The sequence below is a fragment of the Eurosta solidaginis genome, chromosome 3, assembly GCF_040869045.1.
Source record: "Eurosta solidaginis isolate ZX-2024a chromosome 3, ASM4086904v1, whole genome shotgun sequence".
Classification (NCBI taxonomy): Eukaryota; Metazoa; Arthropoda; class Insecta; order Diptera; family Tephritidae; genus Eurosta; species Eurosta solidaginis.
Window position 1 is genome coordinate 96,019,334 of NC_090321.1, and position 24,114 is coordinate 96,043,447.

The following is a 24,114-nucleotide window of genomic DNA, read 5'->3' on the forward strand; positions in this document are numbered from 1 at the left end:
TTGGCAATTTTTTTTCTGGATCCAAGCGCACTTAGACCCTTTTGGCTCCAAAAATTGTTGCAATAAAATTTCGAACGTTGATTGCTCGGCCAAAATAACAAATTTTCGCGAATTTGGCATACATTAGGCATAGTGACATTATATTCAGTATTTACAGAAAATATACAACGTACAGTTCCAGTTGAGAAAAATTTCCCTATTTTTAACCCAGATATGCCTAAAGACTTATTAATAGAAGAAATCTTTAAATTTTTCTTTAATTACGATACTTAAATAGATATTAGAGGAAATCCGGAAAGAAACTTAAAAAAGGATAATTTAAATCGGTTTTATAGGCCGTCCTTTTTTACAGGACACCAATAATTTTTTCGTGTAATTTTGCAAAACTTTAATCACTATCATAATATTTTGTTTATAAACCATTCTATCTTGTCAAAAGAAGTAGTTCTTGTTGAAATTTGCATATTTCATGGTGGACGATTTGGGCTGTGAACCACCGTGTGTCAGCTGACTAAACGTCAGTTTCATTTTATTTTATTTTGTCACTGCTATACGATGATGTATTTTCATGTAAGCCTGCTTTTACATTAGTCAAGTATTGAACCCAAGTCCGCGGCACAGACGAGAGAGGGGAGTGGCTTCTTCACCTCTTTCATATCAGCGAGACTTCCTACGAACTTAAGTTTAGCACTTTATTATACTAAAATTAAACGAGCTACAAAACTGCATACTTGAAAAAATTCTGCATGTTCTTTTGGCCGAGCAATTAAATTTTATTGCTTAGAGGAGCGCACTTAGATCCTTTTGGCTCCAATCATTAATGCAATAAAATTTAGTACGTTTTTGGCCTGGCAAATATATGGTACTAAAATGTCCAAAATGGCTTGGATCGCATTGTCAACAAATAGACACTATATTAAATATATAAAATATGGGTATAACTCAATTTAAAAAAAATGTCACTTAGATTCTTTTGGTTCTGAGCCCATTAATTGGTTCGTTGGAAATTGAAAAATTAAACATGGCTAATGGAAAGGAACTTACTTTATATGGTAAATGGGGAATGGAAGGATCTTCAGGCCAGCAAACGTTTAGGCAAAGGTGGAGTGGTACTGTAACTGAACCATCCACATCTGCTCAAGCAAAGCTTTTAAATGATCAACAAAACTTGACGGATAGTAGCGTTTTTATTATAAGTTGTGTGCCCCTTCAACTCACTTTAAATGAAAATAACTATAAGTTATGGGAAAATGAACGACCATCATCAACACGCTTATGCCGTCCAATAAAATTTCAATTCAAGAAAGAGACAGTGGAAGATACGTTAAGAGAGTTCAATTTTTACTCCGAAGAAATAACAAATTTAGAGTCAATATGTATTTTAAGAGAAGCGTTAGCATTTACAGTTACATTCAAATTACAGTGCTCTATTTATGTATGTTTGTTTAATGGTGTGTTCAGTTTATGCTTATATTTAAGAATTCATGAGCTTAACACCGGCTTATAATAATTGAATTTCAATTATTATATTTTCCAAGAGAAACTGAAAAGAAACATTTACTGGCATATTACGATGGAACCATTTCGAAAATCGCCAACGTAATCATCATCAGGCAATTTTGTAATGTTATCAAAAGTTTCACCGGGATTCGAACCGTGAATCACATGATGAAACTGCAGTTACCTTTACCCACTAGGCTATCCTGCTGGTATTTGTTTTCATGCTTAATTCAGTTTTTCTCATTTCTACACTAACAACACAATTGAGAAATTTTTTCTCTATATTAATTTGTGTGCCATGTTGATTTGTTTTTGTAAAGTTCTTCTTCGTTGCGAATGAGAAGCTTTGTAAACTCGGGCTCAGTTTTACATATTTATGTATGTTTGTTTAATGGTGTGTTCAGTTTATACTTCTATTTAAGAATTCATGAGCTTAACACCGGCTTATAATAATTGAATTTCAATTATTATGTTTTCTAAGAGAAACTGAAAAGAAAGAAACATTTACTGGCATATTGCGATGGAACCATTTCGAAAACCGCCAACGTAATCATCAGGCAATTTTGTAATGTTATCAAAGGTTTCACTGGGATTCGAACCGTGAATCACATGGTGAAACTGCAGTTGCCTTTACCCACTAGGCTATCCTGCTGGTATTTGTTTTCATGCTTAATTCAGTTTTTCTCATTTCTACACTAACAACACAATTGTCTCTATATTTTGCCTCTATATTAATTTGTGTGCCATGTAGATTTGTTTTCGTAAAATTCTTCTTCGTTGCCAATGAGAAGCTTTGTAAACTCGGGCTCAGTTTTACATATTTATGTATGTTTGTTTAATGGTGTGTTCAGTTTATACTTCTATTTAAGAATTCATGAGCTTAATATAGGATAATTATAATAAAATATTTATTCTATAAATATTTTATTGAATTATTTGAATTTGTTTAACAAAATTTTATATTCTAACAAAATTTTCTTATTTTGATAACTTCCAAAATTTTCATTTAAAAAAGGTAACTTAATTATTTTAAAAAAATTGAAAAATTACAAGTAAGAAACAAGTAAAAGTATTAATATAAATAAAATAAACAACTTATTCTATAATGGCGATCTTGTCACAATAAAATAAATAAATAACAATAGATCTGTACTATATTAAGCAGCTGTCGAGCGCTACATTAGTCAAAAAAGTTAACTCTATATCAACGCTTTTCAAACAAACTGCTACAACTAATATTTGCAAATAAATTAAACTTGAAAATAAATTAACATAAAATTATAAATATATATGTATATATACTTTCAATAATGACATTTTGGAAAGAAGAACTTTTACATCAATAAAATATAAATTTTGCTCTGTTTCCTACAACTATCCTCCTGTATATATAAGTGCAACACCATTGTGAACAGCGTGTTATCTAAAATGTGCATACTTTCAAAATTAAATGAATGAAGTGGAACACCTACATACCTACTTTATTATTATGTGACAAAAAGTCAAAATCTGTATATCTTTATATATAAAAATGTGCAATTTTCGATCGTGTGCAAAGATACAGATATAAAATATATATATTTATATAGATAAATAAATAATATGCATATATAAATACCTTACTTATATATTAAATAGAAGAAAATCTGCTTTTTGCCGGAATAATAAACGCATTATAGTGGCTACTTTTAAAATAATTTCCACATAAGAGTGGTACCAACAATGAAGTATAGCAGTAACACTACGTCACTCTCAAATACTTTGTGTCTATAAACGTCTTATTTATTATATTAGAATATTATTATTTTTACTGTTGCTGTTACTACGTTTATTATAATTATTCTATAATGGAAATGTGGAGTTATATACTTTACTTAGATATACTATATTTTTATAAATTATTTTTGAATTAATTTATTTTGAATAACATTAAATGTAGGGTTTTCTACTTGAGTTAAATATACTTTATTTTTGTAAATTATTTTTGAATTATTTTATTTTGTATATTATTTCAAAATGAAAATTTTATTGATAGTTATATATATAGTAATTTAAATTAATTTAAATATCTTTACATTTTAAAATTTTTAAAATAAGTATCAATACAATTTTCATTTTGAAATAATATACAAAATAAAATAATTCAAAAATAATTTACAAAAATAAAGTATATTTAACTCAAGTAGAAAACCCTACATTTACCAATATATATAGTAATAACTATATATTTTAATAAATCTTTATTTATTACTTAATTTAAATATCTTTACATTTTTAAATTTTTAAAATAACTATCAATAAGATTTTCATTTTGAAATAATATACAAAATAAAATAATTCAAAAATAATTTACAAAAATAAAGTATATTTAACTCAAGTAGAAAACCCAACACTTAACACCGGCTTATAATAATTGAATTTCAATTATTATGTTTTCTAAGAGAAACTGAAAAGAAAGAAACATTTACTGGCATATTGCTCTATGGTGGATGGAAAAGTTTGCAATGCCCTGACTGGCCAAAAGTCAACGGCATCATGCAACATTTGTGGAGCAAAGCCATCTGAAATGAATAATTTAGAAAAAATTAAACAGTTAAAGGTAATTAGAAAAATTAAAACAATCCAGTTTAAATGGTTTGGTTAATTAAATTTTTAAAGGTAAACACTGCAAATTTTCAATTTGGTCTTTCAACTTTACATTGTTGGATACGTTTTATGGAGTGCGTTTTGCATATATCCTATAATCTGGAATTTAAAAAGGGATTTGCATCAGGAGAAAACAAAGTGAAAAAAGAGGAACGAAAGCGACAGATTCAGAATAAACTTAAACAAAATCTATCGATTTGTGTAGATTCTGTAAAGCCTGGTTATGGAAGCACAAATGATGGCAATACTGCCCGACGTTTTTTTTTTTTTTTCAGAAGCGGAAATTGTTTCGCATTGCACTGATATTGATGTAAACAAAACGATTTAGGAATATTTTACAAGTTATATGTTGCGGGAGAGAATTGACACGGAAAAGTTTGAATCCTACACCAAAGAAACAGCAGAGATGTTTGTTCAACTTTATGGCTGGTATAATATGCCTCCATCTGTCCATAAAGTTTTACTACATGGAAGGCAAATAATAGAAGCTATAACAATTCCAATTGGGCGATTATCTGAAGAGGCCCAGGAAGCGTCGAATAAAGTATTTAAAAATGCCCGGCATGATTACGCTAGATGCTCGTCTAGAGTCGAAAATAATGAAGATGTATTTCATTATCTTTTGATTTCATCAGACCCCCTTATTAGTAGCTTACGCATTAAAGGAGATAAGCCATCTAAAGAACTGGCACCAGAAGCGCTGGAAATGCTTATAAATTGAATATGTAGCTTTAAGCATATTTTAAAAAATATATATGAATGAAACTAACTTATATATGTAAGTAATGGTGCAGATAACCAAATTTCGGTAATTTTTGTAAAGGACATCTTGAAAAAAAAAAATATGAAATGGGTGTAACCCCTTTCAAAATATGATAATAAAACTTTTCTTTAATTTCATATGCTATATGTGCTTATATATCAATTTTGAGCATTCCAACTTCATTGGTTTTGAATATATTGCAATTTGAACGTTTTTCAAAATTACCGTTATATGGGGAGGGGGAGTATTTCTGGACGGATTAAGCTCATTTTAGCAGGATTTACTATTATTCATCAAAGAAGCATGTGTGCCAACTTTGAAGTATGTAGGTCGACTTTTACTGTTTATGGCCAACTTTTGTATGAACTGCCCCCACTGTGCATCGGTGCAATTCAGAAACGAAACATCAAAGCCAAGAAGAATTAAACAAGGGGTGCCACAGGGTGGTGTCCTATCCCCATATTTGTTTAATTTCTACATATCAAAACTACCTTCGCCACCGGAAGGAGTTACTATCGTTTCTTACGCCGACGACTGCACAATAATGGCCACAGACCCGGGCCCACAGATCGATGAGCTTTGCAACAGAATAAACGGCTACCTCCCTGATCTCCAGTTTTTTCGCCTCGCGAAACGTGGCAATATCACCGACTAAATCATCCGCGACCTTATTTATAATTTGGACGTCCCAAATGTGGACCATTTTGAACATCCACGTCGATGGCACTACGCTACCGACTGTCCTACACCCCAAAATCTTGGGTGTGACGTTTGATCAGGATCTACATTTTGGTGAGCATGCAGCCGCAATTGTACCGATAATCCAGAGCCGTAATAAAATCCTCAAATCTCTTGCTGGCAGTACTTGGGGAAAAGATAAAGAAACGCTCATTACTACTTACAAAGCAATTGGCCAGCGGATTGCATGCAAGACTACTCACTGGAAGAAGCTACAGGCCTGCCAAAATACTGCTCTCATAATCGCCACGGGCTGTCTTCTTATATCCCCAGAGCACCATCTACATAATGAGGCGCGAATACTCCCTATCAGGGAGAGAAATGAGATGCTAACCAAACAGTTCCTGTTGAATACCCAATACCCAGAAACCTGGGCATCCCAACAGACAACTAACTGATTGATGAGCCAACACCGCCCAGGGGCTTAAGGAGTCATCTCCGTAAGCATTATGAGGAAACCTGAGAACACAGCCGTATGAAGCCAAAAAACATAAGCAGGTCCTCAGTGATATCCACAAACAGGCGTCGGACCTCTATGCCAGAAATTGCCTGGCGAATCCGGTACTCAAAGAAAAATACCCAGAACTAGCAGAGGGGGAACGCACTCTCCCTAGAGAAACGCGCTTCACTCTAGCTCAACTTCGATCTGGGTATTGTAATAGGTTAAACTCTTACCTATCCAGAATCAACGCCGACATACAAAATGTATGCCCTGCTTGCAATATGTCCCCACATGACACCAACCATCTCTTCAATTGTAATGTGGAACCAAAGCCTCTAACACCCCTCTCATTCTGGTCTGCCCCTATTGAAACAGCAAGGTTCCTTGGACTCCCGTTAGAGGATATTGATGACAATTTGTGATCGGTCACACCTATTGGATGGGGCGAAGCACATCTACAACCACAACAACAACATTTTCTTACTACACATAAAAGCTGCTAAGTTTTATGTTTTTATTTCATTACTCAGCCAGAATTTTTTGAAAATTTTCATCAAAACATTTAAATATCATACCCCAATATGACTAAATCCGTTAAAATTTAAAAGCATTTTCTGTTCGAAAATGAATGTATCGTCGGGAGTACCATGTGGGAGTAAATGTACCTTAAATGTGATTATTCTTGAATAATCATTTATGGTTCCTATTTCGAAATGCTTTTTATTTATATTTGATATCATTGTAAAATTGAGCTTTAATTGTTTTACAGTAATATTTAACTGCTTTTCACAGTAATTTTCTGATCATATTCGTGAACATATTTCAATCGTTTTGGTTGAGATTTTTGAAACATTTTTGAATGTGATTATGATGCATATATCGTTAGCTTAATGTGAAAATTTGCTAAGTCAACTTTTACGAATTTTACAGGAGACGAAAAAAACTGAATAATTTTTGAAATAACCTTTTTTCAAAACTGTGAATTAGGATACCTTAATTGCAATGCTTTTGAGTGGAGAAGCTCTGAAAAAGATAAATAAAAATCATATATGCCAACCCAGCAGCTATTTTATGACTAAGCACAATTTCCGCACTCAAAACTAATTTTTTCCCCTGACTTAGCACTTTTTGCTCAATATGTTTCCCCAACACTCCTCCCCTTTAATGATTGAAACATAACACTAAAACTATATATTTCACAAAAAATACTATTTATTTGTCAAACTATTTCCAACGGTTCTGAGCTGGACTCTTTTGCCGGATGGCAAAATACAATAATTTATATTTAAACTCAAACATATACTGTGTTGTGTCCTAATCCATAAAAAAAACTGCCACATACTTTATCTACAAACTAAATGTTAAATCTCTTAATCGTTGTCCAGAGAGTAAACACTTGGGTGTAATTTTTGACTCCAAACTCTCTTTTAGTAGTCACATTTGTAGGGTTTATAATTTTACTGTATTTAAACTTTGTTAAAATTAAAAAAAATACATTTAAGTTGTTTTTGAATTGTTGCATCAAACAAAGAAAATTTTTGATTATTAATATTAATATTTTTCGTATTTAAATAAATGGATTCAATATTTATAAAATCTAAGAATACAAATTAGAGTCTATAAATAAGTACACCACAATTGGCGATCCTGCCAGGAGGATATAACTAAACATCAACCTTTAAACAAACAAGTAAGGAAGGCTAAGTTCGGGTGTAACCGAACATTACATACTCAGTTGAGAGCTATGGAGACAAAATAAGGAAAATCACCATGTAGGAAAATGAACCTAGGGTAACCCTGGAATGTGGTTGTATGGCATGTGTATCAAATGGAAGGTATTAAAGAGTATTTTAAGAGAGAGTAGGCCATAGTTCTATGGATGGACGCCATTTAGGGATATCGCCATAAAGGTGGACCAGGGCTGACTCTAGAATGTGTCTGTACGATATGAGTATCAAATGAAAGGTGATAATGAGTATTTTAAAAGGGAATGGGCTTTAGTTCTATAGGTGAACGCCTTTTCGAGAAATCGCCATAAAGGTGGACCAGGGGTGACTCTAGAATATGTTTGTACGATATGGGTATCAAATGAAAGCTGTTAATGAGTATTTTGAAAGGGAGTGATCCTTAGTTCCATAGGTGGACGCCGTTTCGAGATATCGCCATAAAGGTGGACCAGGGGTGTCTCTAGTTGTACGATATGGGAATCAAATGGAAGGTGTTACTGAGCATTTTAAGAGGGAGTGGGCATTAGGTCTATAGGTGGACGCCTTTTCGAAATGTCGCCATTAGGGTGGGCCAGGGGTGACTCTAGAATGTGTTTGTATGATATGGGTATCAAATGAAAGATGGTAATGAGTATTTTAAAAGGGAGTAATCCTTAGTTCTATAGGTGGACGCCTTTTCGAGATATCGCCATAAAGGTGGACCAGGGGTGACTCTAGAATGTTTGTACGATATGGGTATCAAACGAAAGGTTCTACTGAGCATTTTAAGAGGGAGTGGGCATGATGTCTATTGGTGGACGCCTTTTCGAGATATCGTCATTAGGGTGGGCCAGGGGTGACTCTAGAATGTGTTTGTACGATATGGGTATCAAACGAAAGGTGTTACTGAGCATTTTAAGAGGGAGTGGGCATTAGGTCTATAGGTGGACGCCTTTTCGAGATATCGCCATTAGGGTGGGCCAGGGGTGACTCTAGAATGTTTGTACGATATGGGTATCAAACGAAAGGTGTTACTGAGCATTTTAAGAGGGAGTGGGCATTAGGTCTATAGGTGGACGCCTTTTCGAGATATCGCCATTAGGGTGGGCCAGGGGTGACTCTAGAATGTGTTTGTATGATATGGGTATCAAATGAAAGATGGTAATGAGTATTTTAAAAGGGAGTAATCCTTAGTTCTATAGGTGGACGCCTTTTCGAGATATCGCCATAAAGGTGGACCAGGGGTGGCTCTAGAATGTTTGTACGATATGGGTATCAAACGAAAGGTGTTACTGAGCATTTTAAGAGGGAGTGGACATTAGGTATATAGGTGGACGCCTTTTCGAGATATCGCCATTAGGGTGGGCCAGGGTGAGACTAGAATGTGTTTGTACGATATGGATATCAAATTAAAAGTATTTATGAGGGTTTTAAAAGCGAGTGGCCCTTAGACGTATATGTGAAGGCGTTCTCGCGATATCGACCAAAATGTGGACCAGGTGATCCAGAAAATCATCTGTCGGGTACTGCTAATTTATTTATATATGCAATACCACTAACAGTATTCCTGCCAAGATTCCAAGGGCTGTTGATTTCGCCTTGTAGAACTTTATCATTTTCTTCTACTTAATATGGTAGGTGTCACACCCATTTTACAAAGTTTTTTCCAAAGTTATATTTTGCGTCAATAAATCAATCCAGTTACCATGTTTCATCCCTTTTTTCGTAGTTGGTATAAAATTATGGCATTTTTTTCATTTTTCGTAATTTTCGATATCGATAAAGTGGGCGTGGTTATGGTCGGATTTCGGCCATTTTTCATACCAAGATAAAGTGAGTTCAGATAAGTACGTGGGCTAAGTTTAGTAAAGATATATCGGTTTTTGTTCAAGTTATTGTGTTAATGGCCGAGCGGAAGGACAGACGGTGGACTGTGTATAAAAACTGGGCGTGGCTTTCACCGATTTCGCCCATTTTCACAGAGAACAGTTATCGTCACAGAATCTATGCTCCTACCAAATTTGAGAAGGATTGGTACATTTTTGTTCGACTTATGGTATAAGTATTCTAGACAAACTAAATGAAAATGGGCGGAGCCACGCCCATTTTGAAATTTTCTTTTATTTTTGTATTTTGTTGCATGATATCATTACTAGAGTTGAATTTTGACTTAATTTACTTATATACAGTAAAGATATTAAATTTTTTGTTAAAATTTGAATTTAAAAAAAATTTTTTTTAAAAAGTGGGCGTGTTCTTCATCCAATTTTGCTAATTTTTATTTAGCACATATATAGTAATAGTAGTAACGTTCCTGCCAAATTTCATCATGACATCTTCAACGACTGCCAAATTACAGCTTGCAAAACTTTTAAATTACCTTCTTGTAGAAGTGGGCGGTGCCACGCCCATTGTCCAAAATCTTACTAATTTTCTATTCTGCGTCATAACGTCAACCCATCTACCAAGTTTCATCGCTTTAACCGCCTTAGGCAATGAATTATCGCATTTTTTCGGTTTTTCGAAATTTTCGATATCGAAAAAGTGGGCGTGGTTATAGTCCGATATCGTTCATTTTAAATAGCGATCTGAGATGAGTGCTCAGGAACCTACATACCAAATTTCATCAAGATATCTCAAAATTTACTCAAGTTATCGTGTTAACGGACGGACGGACGGACGGACATGGCTCAATCAAATTTTTTTTCGATCCTGAATATTTTGATATATGGAAGTCTATATCTATCTCGATTCCTTTATATATGTACAACCAACCGTTATCCAATCAAACTTAATATACTCTGTGAGCTCTGCTCAACTGAGTATAAAAAGAATGTGATATATTAAATATTTATTGTACGCATAAAGATGTACTACCACAAACAAACATAATTTATTAGTGCGCCTAAAATCAGGCAGAAATTCGAAAAGACCAAAAATTGGTGTGACCATCAGTTTAAATTCAGTTCTATAATTTTTTAATTTACAATATATAATTTTTATCAGTTACGCCATATTGTTGAACGACACCGGGAAAATAAGAATTGGAAATAAGTATTTAAACTAGAACTACAAAACAAAAGCAATATCAAAGCAGAAATTATAAAAGAAAAGAATATTAAAAACAAAAGCAACTACAACCAAATTGTGTAAATTGATTTGAGTGTTTCTAACAAACAAAATTAATTGATAGATAATATATAAAACTGCAAAACCACCCCGTTTTAAATCTTAAATTGATTACCCAATTTCATCAACTAAGCCCCACGCCCTTTTAAAATACTCATTAACACCTCTCATTTGATACTCATATCGTACAAACAAAGTCTAGAGTCACCCCTGGTCCACCTTTATGGCGATATCTGGAAAAGGCGACCACCTATAGAACGAAGGCCCACTCCCTTTTAAAAATACTCATTAACACCTTTCATTTGATACTCATATCGTACAAACAAAGTCTAGAGTCACCCCTGGTCTTCCTTTATTGCGATACCTGGAAAAGGCGTCCACCTATAGAAGGCCCACTCCCTTTTAAAATACTCATTAACACCTTTCGTTTGATACCCATATTGTACAAACGTATTCTACGAGTCACCCCTGGTCCACCTATAAGGCGATATTTCGAAACGGCGTACACCTATACGATTAAGGCCCACTCCCTTTTAAAATACTCATTAACACCTTTCGTTTGATATCAATATTGTACAAACGCATACTAGAGTCACCCCTGGTCCACCTTTATGGCGATATCTCGAAAAGGCGACCACCTATACAACTACCACCACTCCTTTTAAAAACCCTCATTAATACCTTTAATTTGATACCCATATCGTACAAACAAATTCTAGGTCCACCCCTGGTCCACCTTTATGGCGATATCTCGAAACGGCGTCCACCTATGGAACTAAGGATCACTCCCTTTTAAAATACTCATTAACACCTTTCTTTTGATACCCATATTGTACAAACAAATTCTAGGGTCACCCCAGGCCCACCTTTATGGAGATATCCCGAAACGGCGTCCACCTATGGAACTTAGGATTACTCCCTTTTAAAATACTCATTAGCACCTTTCATTTGATACCCATATCGTACAAACAAATTCTAGAGTCAACCCTGATCCACCTTTATGGCGATATCCCTAAATGGCGTCCACCTATAGAACTATGGCCCACTCCCTCATAAAATACTCTTCAATGCCTTTCATTTGATACACATGGGGTTTCCCTCGGTTCATTTTCCTACATGGTTATTTTCCCTTATGTTGTCACCATAGCTCTCAACTGAGTATGTAATGTTCGGTTACACCCGAACTTAACCTTCCTTACTTGTTAAATTCTTGAATTTTTTAAGGCTCTCATTCTCTGCTAAAGCTCTAAATTCACAATTAATTTGCTCTATTTTATCAAATGCAGATTTCGGAAACAAGTCCATAACTAAAGCCACAATACTATTTGTTTTACCGCTTAAAATACTTTCTAGTGAAAGCTTTGCAGCCCACAACAAAGTTTTGTCATTAAAATTTATTTGCTTTAATAAAGTACTACAAAATAGTATATAACATTGTTTATCACAGCTCTTAAATATGTGTACGTCATCTTTTTCGAAAAGGTTGTTTGATAGAATAATATCCACATTAACACAGCAGTAAACTTCATTTGGGGTTAAGTGATTTTCGTCTGAATCAATATTTAATAGCCAAATAGGCCTGAAGTCTAAATAAGATTTTTTTATAAAATGTTTAATTTGATAATAAGTAAATGTATGGAACATCTTCAGAGTGCATTTCTATATTCACATTATTCATTGAATTCAAACTATAAGAAAGAAATGTAAAGTATACTTTTTAAATAGGACTTTGAAAATTTTCAGATATAAGATTAATATTTTGATTACAGCTTCTAAAGATTTAAATAATACTTGAGGGCATCCCATTGCTCAAGAATTCTATCTATGACTGCTTGTCTAGAAAGCCACTTTGTGGGGGCGTACTTTAGTATAATATGCATTTCTGTACCGAAATGTTATTGAAAACTCTGAAAGTTTGCCCTCCTAAGGGGGCTGTTACAAAAGTGATAGTTTACGTCTATTAAAAATGTATCAATTGTGTTGGGAAATACATCACAAGCGGCCATTGAAGCTAAATTTAAAATGTGACAAATATATCCATTAACATGCAGATTTGGAAGAAATTGCTTGCACTCCGCTTTTTGCTCCCATCATAACCGAGCAATTGTCGGCAGTGAAACCTATTAGTTTTTCAAGTGGTATTGAATGGTTTTTCAAAGATTTAATAATGGCATTAAAAATACCCTTCGTGCTACTATCGGTCAAAGGTATCAAATCTAAAAATCTATTAATGCACTTTTTATCAAAAATTCGAATCGAAACTGCCAAATTTTTTGATATACATATCAGACTGGGTCAATTTATTGACCGATATCGCGACATCGATTTTTCGATAGGATTTGGACTCAGGAAAAAAGTTCCACTACGCATACCCAAAACTGTTATCACCAACGTTTTTACAACCGTTTTTTGAAAAAAAAAATAATATTTTTTGGGTTTTGGGGAGTGTTTTGGTCGAAAAATTTACCCTTTCGCCATTTTTTTTCGCAGGCTCGAAAATAATTTTTTTTGGGTATACGTAGTGGAACTTTTTTTCCTGAGCCCAAATCCTATCGAAAAATCGATGGCGCGATATCGGTTAACTCTCGTCCATACAAATCGACCCAGGTTAACACATATATCAGTCGTTTCATATACTATTAGAGAGTAATAATTCTTCTGACAAAATGCAATTATGGATTTATAATTTTCTGGCCCTGCTATTTGAGTTATTATTTTCTGTGCTTTAATTCTATTGATGCAAAATTTGTTTACAATTTTAGAATCAGTTATGCTATTTTTCATAAGCATATTTAAATGATCCCTAATTGCAAATGGCAAATTGTGCTCGGCAACAAAACAACTTAACTATATATTTTCTTCGAAAAATTTAAATTTTTTTTTTTGTACATTCAGAGCTGCTTTGCAAATGACGTGAAGTGTAGTGCTGTATTTTACAAAAATCTACCAAATATATCAATGTAGTACCAACGTACTTTCGGGAAGCGAAATGTACCAAAAAAGTACAAATGTACCATGATTATCATCACTGATCTGCAGCATTGATTATTGTATTTGTATTTTATTAAATTTTCCTAGCACAACAATTTGGCAAAATTATTTTATGGTGCTAGTCAGGACAGTGACAGAAAATAAAAACGAAAATTCAATAACGTAGATAAACGATAGATAATTTGCAAACTAAGACATAATGGTTACATTTTAAATTTATAGAGCTTAGCCTAGGGACGCAGAAATAGAAATAAGAATAGAGGAGACTTTGTAATGGCAGTACGGGAATAATTATTATGTTCTAACCTTAGAGAAAATAGGAAGATGGCGAGAAAAACGGATAGAAGATCAGTAAAGAGAGTCAGTTGAAGAAGGAGAGGTGAGTCATTTATAAAACAAGATTAATTATTTTTTGAAATGCAGTGCATTACTTATTTGTCCTATTCTAGCTGGAAGGGAGTTCCAAAGACGGATCGAAGTAACGAAGAATTGTCGTTCAGAAATTAGCATAACGACAATTCTTCGTATTCCAGTATCATAAAAAATACTACATTAATGCCGCTCTGAAATATGAAATAACATGCAGGAAAACAACGCCTGCGGTCTGTATTTGCTTTTGTGGGAGGGTTTATTTTCTTTTCCTGTCAACGCAACTGAATAGGTGAACCTTCAGATTATCCCATTGTCCACTACTAAGGAATATGGATACGGAAATGAAATGATTGACGGCCTGGAACAATGTCATGAAATCGCGGAATAGTATCTAGGAGGCTTATAATACGAAAGCTAGGGATCGGCGGTACACGGTCCCGAGACCCAACATTTATCTATGTAAACGAAGCGTTAAGAGGTAGGTTCATTGAGCAGAAAATGGTGGCTGGCGTAAAAATATAAAGCGGTAGAGGTTTTACGGCAACGATGCTTAAAAAAATCATAGCTTATAGAAATTAATTGTTGGAAAAAAAGAAGGCCTATCAAAACTTTATTTTAAACAGCTCTGGCTGACCCTGGAAACGTTTTGACAAGCATGAAATGGCCGTATGATCAACCTCTCCTCTGGCTAACCCTTTTTATACTCTCTTATTTCCTATCCACACTGCATTTTCTAGTTTAACTTAATCGGCCCATTTAAATTCCCTATTCCTTTCATTCTTCCGTAAATCTTCTCGTTTTACTTCTTACTCTTCCTTCTCTTGCTAAACAAATTAAATAGGATTACACTGAAATTATAGCCTTTGGTCGGCCAAAATCCCGAGTCGATCCGGTACATAGAACCGAATGCCTTGGGAACCGTCCTTTTCTTGCTCTTATCCAAGTCTAACTATCACTATTACTCTTAATCTTATATTATTCTTACTCTTCCTGTAAACATCGTTTTTTTTACTAGTTTATCTCAAACCATTATTCTTATCCATAGTGGCATAGTGTCCATGTTTTTAGGCCCCTTCATGCTCCTGATCTTCAAACGGCTGAATTCTTAAGTGACTTAAGATGAATTCTATGTTCATGGGAGGCGGGGTCTCTTCAATAAGATGTCAGTTGGGACGCTCAGGTTTCTGTGTTTGTTTTAGGCTCGGCGACCATATTGGGGCGCGTAGCATAGACTTGAGATTTTGGTTACGGCTCTGAACTTTGGATACAAGTGCGGCTGCATACTAGCCAAAATGGCGATTCTGATCGAATGTTACACCCAGTATTTTTTGGATGTAAGACAGTTGGTAGCGTTATCCATCGACGTGGATGTGCAATATGGTCGACATTTCCTTTGTATATTTTGTAAATTAGGTGTCCGAGGATTTGGTCGTTGACAGTGTCATTCTTTGGAAGCTCGGCCTAAAATGCAATTCCAAATATAATATTATTACTACAATCAGGATTAAACAGACTTTACTTACAGTATTCCATTTTGCGTCAGAAATACTTCGAATTGAATAAAAAGTCTTATAAAACTTACATCTGTAAGACGAGAAAGAATATTTTCTCCAACCCAAAGTCTTTTTATCGTTTCGTAAATTCTAAACGTAAAGTGCAAGGATTTCCTTCAATCAGGAACGTACATCTAGCGATAACCTTAGTATTTCAAACTCCTTTGCCAATATTTTCAAATCCCAACTGTTCTGCTAAGATTAATTCACAACCCCACAATTATCGATGATGTTTTACTTTATCTTAAAACGTGAGAATAATGTTTTAATATGGTCCTGATTGTATTCCTACATGTACACTTAAAAAATGTGCTGTCCACATCTATGAGCCACTATCTGACTTGTACAATCTTTCTGTAAAGCAAGTCGTTTTTCCACCGGCATGGAAAAAGTCTTCCATACCTCTTCATAAGAGTGCAGGTCTGACATTGAAAACTATCTGAGCATTGCAATACTTTCCGGTATTCCAAAATTGTTCGAAGCTATCGTTACCGATCAGCTTACTATAGTTAAATAACTCGCTACAAAACGAGTTGTGCTTAATACCGGAGACACGAACCTCTGTGCTACGGCGTGTTGTTTAGTTTGTGTAAACTATATTTATGTTATTTATACTGATTTCAGTAAGGCGTTGTTAACAAGCTTATTTTCAACACCAGATATGCTTAACAAACTATTCAAGTCTATTTCGTTTCGTTAAAGCGCAAAGTAATTGTTTTCGTTTAATAACTAAATGAACGAAACGAAATTCAACCATTAACGCAGAAAACGAAATGAATCAACGTAATAAATCTGTGTTTGTTGCTGTTGTAGCAGCCGAGCGCGTTCGTATGTATGTATTTGTGCTTGATGCAAGCGGATAAATTATTGTGACGAATACTAGCAACACTAAGGGGTACTATCATCTCTAAACCGATACTGAGCAGTGACTTGTATGCACATAACCAAATTAATCATTATGTCTACACATATGTTCATACAAGCAGCGGAGAGCAACGAAAAAACACATGCATATATCTGAGATACTCCCAAAAGTAGGCAATAATGTTTGCAAGTATCACTCACATATACACGCGCATATGAGAAGCTATACACGTGCATCTGTAGTTATAATTTTATAGCTAGTAACTAAGTAAATTCTGGAAACGCCTAGAAATATGTCAACGAGGAAACCAAAAAGTATAAAAGAGCGCAATCTGAGCAATCAGATTCAGTTTGATTTAAGCACGTTATCTGTTGAGCAGTAAAAGTGTTATTGTGAAGTACTTTAATAAAGACCATTTTGCATTATTAAATAGTGGAGTTATTTATTCAACATTTTAGTGATTCGAACATTAGTAGAAGGTTGCAGATAAGCGGAATTTCCCAAAATTCGTTACATTATAATAAGAGCCACCAGTTTGCTACGAGTGGCGAGTAGCTCGCTGGAAATCAAAAAATTTATGCCGAATCTTTTCTATGTGGGACATTTTTGAATCGTCTCCTATACAAGACGTTGCTAGTGGAGACAATGTTGTGAGCATGGTTCGACTATATGGTTGGCTCATCTCTACAGCAACAAGATAACTTTGTGCAGATTGTCAAAATCTGCGTGTTAGGCGAATAGAATAGAGAGCAAACATAAAACTTTGCAATTCCGGTGTGTGTAAAAAATAACTTAAAGCTACCTGCTACTGCTGCTCGTGTATTGAAAATCAACGATTGGATCTCGTATATGTTAAAAAAACGAAATGATATTATTTCGTTTATTACATAAACGTTTATAATCTGAATCGTCCAAACAGAAACGATTGCTTTTTTGGTTAACGTTAATATTAGTGTTACAATGCATCCTTGGTTTCAACCTTCATATTAATGAATGAATAAATAATTTGTGTTCTTGCATTTACAATCCGCGTTATCAAGGTCATGTAGATAGGTTACAATTAATTCAAAAACGGTTTTTACTTTTTGTCTTTAGGGACTTTCTATGGGATTCCTTGTATAACCTTCCCCCTTATATCAATCGGCTAAAACTTATTAATCTTCCTACCCTTGCAAGTCGTATAGAGCTGCTTGGAGTAAATTTATGATCAAATTAGTAAACAGCTTGGTTTCTATTCCTAATTGATGCCTAATGTTTTCTAAGAGGGATATTTTTAATTGTCTCGCATTTATCCACGCCGTGTGGGTACCGTGTGCAACTGTGATTTTTGGAAAGAGAATTAATTAATTAAATACAGTTGGAAAAATAAACAAAAATACCCCACGAAAATGTATAGAAGACATTTTATGCACATCTCGCCAAAAAAAAAACCAGCGACTACCTCGAAGAAAACATTTAGCAAATGGCTACATATAACGAGTGACGTCTCTTATTATATTGTGACGAATATTCACATCACTAAGCTATACTATCATCCCTAATCCGATACTAAGCAGCCACTTATATGTACGTAAACAAATCAACCATCATTTACACATGTACATACAAGGCAACGGAGAGATACTCATAAACACATGTAATCATCAGCCAAAGTAGTACTCACATATACACACGCATATGGCTATGCGAGAGACTATAAACTAAAAATTCACACGCATATAGCTGGTAAGCAAGTAGAAGATTCTAGAAGGAGAAACGTCTAGACATTTGGAGCAATATGCCGTCAAGGCAACAGAGAGTATAAAAGCAGAGCAAGCTGAGTAGTCAGTAAGCAGTTTGATTTAAACACGCAATTGGTTGTGAAGTAAGAGTTATTGTGAAGTACTCTCAAAGTAGTATAATAAAGACCATTTTGCATTACTGAATATTGGAGTTATTTATTCAACATTTTAGCGATTCGAACGTTTGCAGAAGGTGCAAAATAACCGGAGTTTCCCAAAATTCATTACAATATTTATCTTCTTTGTCAGTAGTACTTAATCTACCTTATTAGTGTTTTACTTAGCTGATAAGTCTAACAATTCTCTGTAGCTAAGTAATTTTAGATCTCGACGCTTAACAAATCCCTGCCTTTCAACCACTCGGCAAACAAAACTTACAAATCCGTGCGTCTTGCAGATACGCCCCTCGTGTCGGTTTGACGGGCTTTGGAGGCTAAAACCGTTGGGAACTATTATTATTATAAGAAGAAGATTACTAGTAAATTATTCAATTTATTTATATTTAATACTGTGTTAATTCCAGATTCGCGATTTGTCGTCCCAGTTTTATTTGAGCGAAGCAGATATAGGCCGAAACCGTGCTGAGGCATCATGCAATCAGTTGGCTGAGTTGAATAGTTACGTACGTACGACAGCCTATACTGGGGAACTAAGCGATGATTTTTTGCGTAAATTTCGTGTTATTGTTCTTACTGATTCCGATAATGCTGAACAACATCGTATTGCGGAATTCGCTCATGCTAATGGCATTGCATTGATTATAGCTGAAACTCATGGCTTATTTGCAAAAATCTTTTGTGATTTTGGTGAAAATTTCACCATTTACGATCAGGATGGCGCTCAACCAATATCCACCATGATCGCAAGTATTACTCACGATGCCCAAGGTGTTATTACTTGTTTAGATGAAACGCGTCATGGCTTGAATGATGGCGATTATGTTACATTTAGCGAAGTTCAAGGGATGACAGAGCTGAATGGTTCTGAACCAATCAAAATTAGTGTTTTGGGCCCATATACATTTAGTATTGGCGATACAAGCCAATTTAGTGAATATATTTCTGGTGGTATTGCTACGCAAGTAAAAATGCCTAAAACGGTTAACTTCAAATCACTTGAAGAATCTGAAAAAGAACCAGAATTCTTAGTGTCTGACTTTGCTAAATTTGATCATCCAACTTCATTGCATATTGCGTTTGCTGCTTTACATAAGTATATTGAACAGATTGGCCAGCCTCCACGTCCTTGGAATGAAGAAGATGCTCAAAATTTTTTACAAATGTGCAAGTCTGTAAACGCCAACATAAATGATAACGTAGTATTGCTGTTTGCTAAAACGTGTGCTGGAAATACTTGCCCTATAGATGCAGCGATCGGTGGCTTTGTTGCTCAAGAAGTTCTAAAGGCCTGCACTGGCAAGTTCACACCAATCTATCAATGGTTATATTATGATGCTATTGAATGTTTGCCTGCCGAAGGCGTTGAAGAAGCGGATGCTCAGCCAGTGGGCTCACGTTATGATGCACAGATTGCGATTTTCGGAAAAAATTTCCAGGAGAAATTGGGCGATGTGAGGTATAAACACCTATCAAATTTCGTGTAGTATCTAATAATTGAATTTAAACTAAAATTTAATAGGTATTTTATTGTTGGTGCTGGCGCTATCGGTTGCGAATTGCTTAAAAATTTCGCAATGATTGGTGTTGGGGCTGGAAATGGAGAAATAGTGATAACTGATATGGATCTGATTGAAAAATCAAATTTGAATCGCCAATTTTTGTTCCGACCACATGATGTTCAAAAGCCAAAGGCGAAAACAGCTGCCAAGGCTATTAAGAAAATGAATCCAGGCATCAAAGTCACAGCATATGAATTGCGTGTTGGACCTGAAACAGAAAGAGTATTTTCTGAAGAATTCTTTGGAAAACTGAATGGCGTTGCCAATGCATTAGACAATGTGGATGCACGTATTTATATGGATAGGAAATGCGTATTCAATCGTTTGCCTTTAGTAGAGTCTGGAACTCTAGGCACAATGGGAAATGTACAAGTGATTGTACCATTTTTAACTGAATCTTATAGTTCATCTCAAGATCCACCAGAAAAGAGTATCCCTATTTGTACATTGAAGAATTTCCCAAATGCAATTGAACATACATTGCAGTGGGCTCGCGATATGTTTGAAGGTGTATTTACCCAATCAGCGGAAAATGCTGCACAATATTTATCAGACCCAAATTTCATTGAACGCATTATAAAATTACAGGGTATTCGACCCTTAGAGGTTTTGGAATCAGTTAAGGTGGTTAAAATATATATATATGATAGTTAAGGCCGGTCTCACAAGTGAACTTTATAGTTAATCTGAATTTGGCAGATAAATTTTAAAGTTCACATGTAATAACGATCCTTATAATGCTAATTATCGCTACAACATGTTAATAATTTGAAAAATCTTTATTTAATATTTTAGAAAGCGCTTATCGATGAAAGATCCAGCAATTTCTTAGATTGCGTAAAATGGGCTCGTAATCATTGGGAAGAGCACTATGCAAACCAAATTAAACAGTTGTTGTATAATTTCCCACCTGATCAAGTAACATCGAGTGGGCAACCCTTTTGGTCCGGTCCAAAGCGCTGCCCCCAACCACTAGCTTTTAATATCAACGATCAATTACATTTAGATTATATATATGCAGCTGCCAACTTGCGCGCGGAAATATATGGTATTGAACAAGTTCGTGATATACAGCAAGTAGCACTTCTTGTTAAGGATATCGCGGTAAGTTTAGTTGACTAATACATACAAATCTGATTAATCAAACACAAAACGAAACGCTTTTCTGTCTACCGCATGTGCATGTTTGTCCATAATAACTTTGGTTTCTCCCCATTTTGTTAAAAAATACAAGTAAGGAAGGTTAAGTTCGGGTGTAACCGAACATTACATACTCAGTTGAGAGCTATGGTGACAACATAAGGGAAAATAACCATGTAGGAAAATGAACCGAGGGAAACCCTGGAATGTGTTTGTATGACATGTGTATCAAATGAAAGGTATTAAAGAGTATTTTATGAGGGAGTGGGCCATAGTTCTATAGGTGGACGCCATTTAGGGATATAGCCATAAAGGTGGATCAGGGTTGACTCTAGAATGCGTTTGTACGATATGGGTATCAAATGAAAGGTATTAATGAGTATTTTAAAAGGGCGTGGACCTAAGTTCTATAGATGGACGCCTTTTCGAGATATCGCCGTAAAGATGGACCAGGGGTGACTCTGGAATGCGTTTGTACGATATGGGTATCAAATGAAAGGTGTTAACGAGCATTTTAAAAGGGAGTAATCCTTAGTTCCATAGGTGGACGCCGTTTCGAGATATCGCCATAAAGGTGGACCAGGGGTGACCCTAGAATTTGTTTGCACAATATGGGCATCAAACGAAAGGTGTTAATGAGTATTTTAAAAGGGAGTGGGCCTTAGTTCTATAGGTGGACGCCGTTTCGAGATATCGCCATAAAGGTGGGCCAGGGGTGACTCTAGAATTCGTTTGTGCAATATTGGTATCAAACGAAAGGAGTTAATGAGTATTTTAAGAGGGAGTGGGCCTTATTTCTATAGGTGGACACATTTTCGAGGTATCGCAATAAAGGTGGACCAGGGGTGACTCTAGTCTTTGTTTGTACGATATGGGCATCAAACGAAAGGTGTTACGGAGTATCTTAAAAGGGAGTGGGCCTTCGTTTTATAGGTGTTCGCCTTTTCGAGATATCGCCATAAAGGTGGACCAGGGGTGACTTTAGAATTTGTTTGTATGATATGGGTATCAAATGAAAGGTGTTAATGATTATTTTAAAAGGGCGTGGGGCTTAGTTCTATAGGTGGACCCCTTTTCGAGATATCGCCATAAAGGTGGACCAGGGGTGACTCTAGAATTCGTTTGTGCAATATGGGTATCAAACGAAAGGAGTTAATGAGTATTTTAAGAGGGAGTGGGCCTTAGTTCTATAGGTGGACGCCTTTTCGAGATATCGCCATAAAGATGGACCAGGTGTGACTCTAGAATGCGTTTGTACGATATGGGTATCAAATGAAAGGTGTTAATGAGTATTTTTAAAAGGGAGTGGGCCTTCGTTCTATAGGTGTTCGCCTTTTCGAAATATCGCCATAAAGGTGGACCAGGGGTGACTCTAGAATGAGTTTGTACGATATGGGTATCAAATTAAAGGTATTAATGAGAGTTTTAAAAGGGAGTGGTGTTAGTTGTATATGTGAACCAGAACATCATCTGTTGGATACCGCTAATTTTTTTATATATGTAATACCTGCCAAGATTTTAAGGGTTTTTTATTTCGCCCTGCAGAACTTTTTCATTTTCTTCTACTTAATATGGTAGGTGTCACATCCATTTTATAAAGTTTTTTCTAAAGTTATATTTCGCGTCAATAAAACAATCCAATTACCTTACCATGTTTCATCCCTTTTTTCGTATTTGGTATAGAATTATGGCATTTTTTCATTTTTCGTAATTTTCGATATCGAAAAAGTGGGCGTGGTCATAGTCGGATTTCGTTAATTTTTCATACCAAGATAAAATGAGTTCAGATAAGTACGTGAACTGAGTTTAGTAAAGATATATCGATTTTTGCTCAAGTTATCGTGTTAACGGCCATGCGGAAGGACAGACGGACGACTGTTTATAAAAACTGGGCGTGGCATCAACCGATTTAGCCCATTTTCACAGAAAACAGTTAACGCCATAAAATCTATGCCCCTACCAAATTTCAAAAGGATTGGTTAATTTTTGTTCGACTTATGGCGTTAAAAGTATCCTAGACAAATTAAATGAAATAGGGCGGAGCCACGCCCATTTTTAAATTTTCTTTTATTTTTGTATTTTGTTGCACCATATCATTACTGGAGTTGAATCTTGACATAATTTACTTATATACTGTAAAGATATTAAAATTTTTGTTAAAATTATACTTAAAAAAAAATTTTTTTTAAAAGTGGGCGTGGTCCTTCTCCGATTTTGCTAATTTTTATTAAGCGTACATATAGTGATAAGAGTAACGTTCGTGCCAAATTTCATCATGATATCTTCAACGACTGCCAAATTACAGCTTGCAAAAGTTTTAAATTACCTTCTTTTAAAAGTGGGCGGTGCCACGCCCATTGTCCAAAGTTTTACTAAATTTCTATTTTGCGTCATAAGTTCAACTCATCTACTAAGTTTCGTCGCTTTATCGGTCTTTTGTAATGAATTATCGCACTTTTTCGGTTTTTCGAAATTTTCGATATCGAAAAAGTGGGCGTGGTTATAGTCCGATATCGTTCATTTTAAATAGCGATCTGAGATGAGTGCTCAGGAACCTACATACCAAATTTCATCAAGATACCTCAAAATTTACTCAAGTCAATCAAATTTTTTTTCGATCCTGATTATTTTGATATATGGAAGTCTATATCTATCTCGATTCCTTTATATATGTACAACCAACCGTTATCCAATCAAACTTAATATACTCTGTGAGCTCTGCTCAACTGAGTATAAAAATAAAATAAAAAACGATAATAATAGGTCCAGCTAAATTAAGACCAAGTAGGTACCATACAAAAAAAGGTGTG

At 35.0% G+C, this 24,114-nt stretch overlaps 1 protein-coding gene across 1 annotated transcript in view; it reads left to right on the forward strand.

Annotated features, from left to right (window-relative positions):
- Uba1 (ubiquitin-like activating enzyme 1) overlaps positions 1-24,114 on the forward strand; it is a 52,115-nt gene that overhangs the window by 22,718 nt on the left and 5,283 nt on the right. The window contains exons 3-5 of the mRNA XM_067772831.1: positions 19,010-20,061; positions 20,125-20,788; positions 20,960-21,268. Of these exons, the coding sequence (XP_067628932.1) occupies positions 19,010-20,061; positions 20,125-20,788; positions 20,960-21,268 (2,025 nt within the window). The remainder of the gene's footprint in view (positions 1-19,009; positions 20,062-20,124; positions 20,789-20,959; positions 21,269-24,114) is intronic.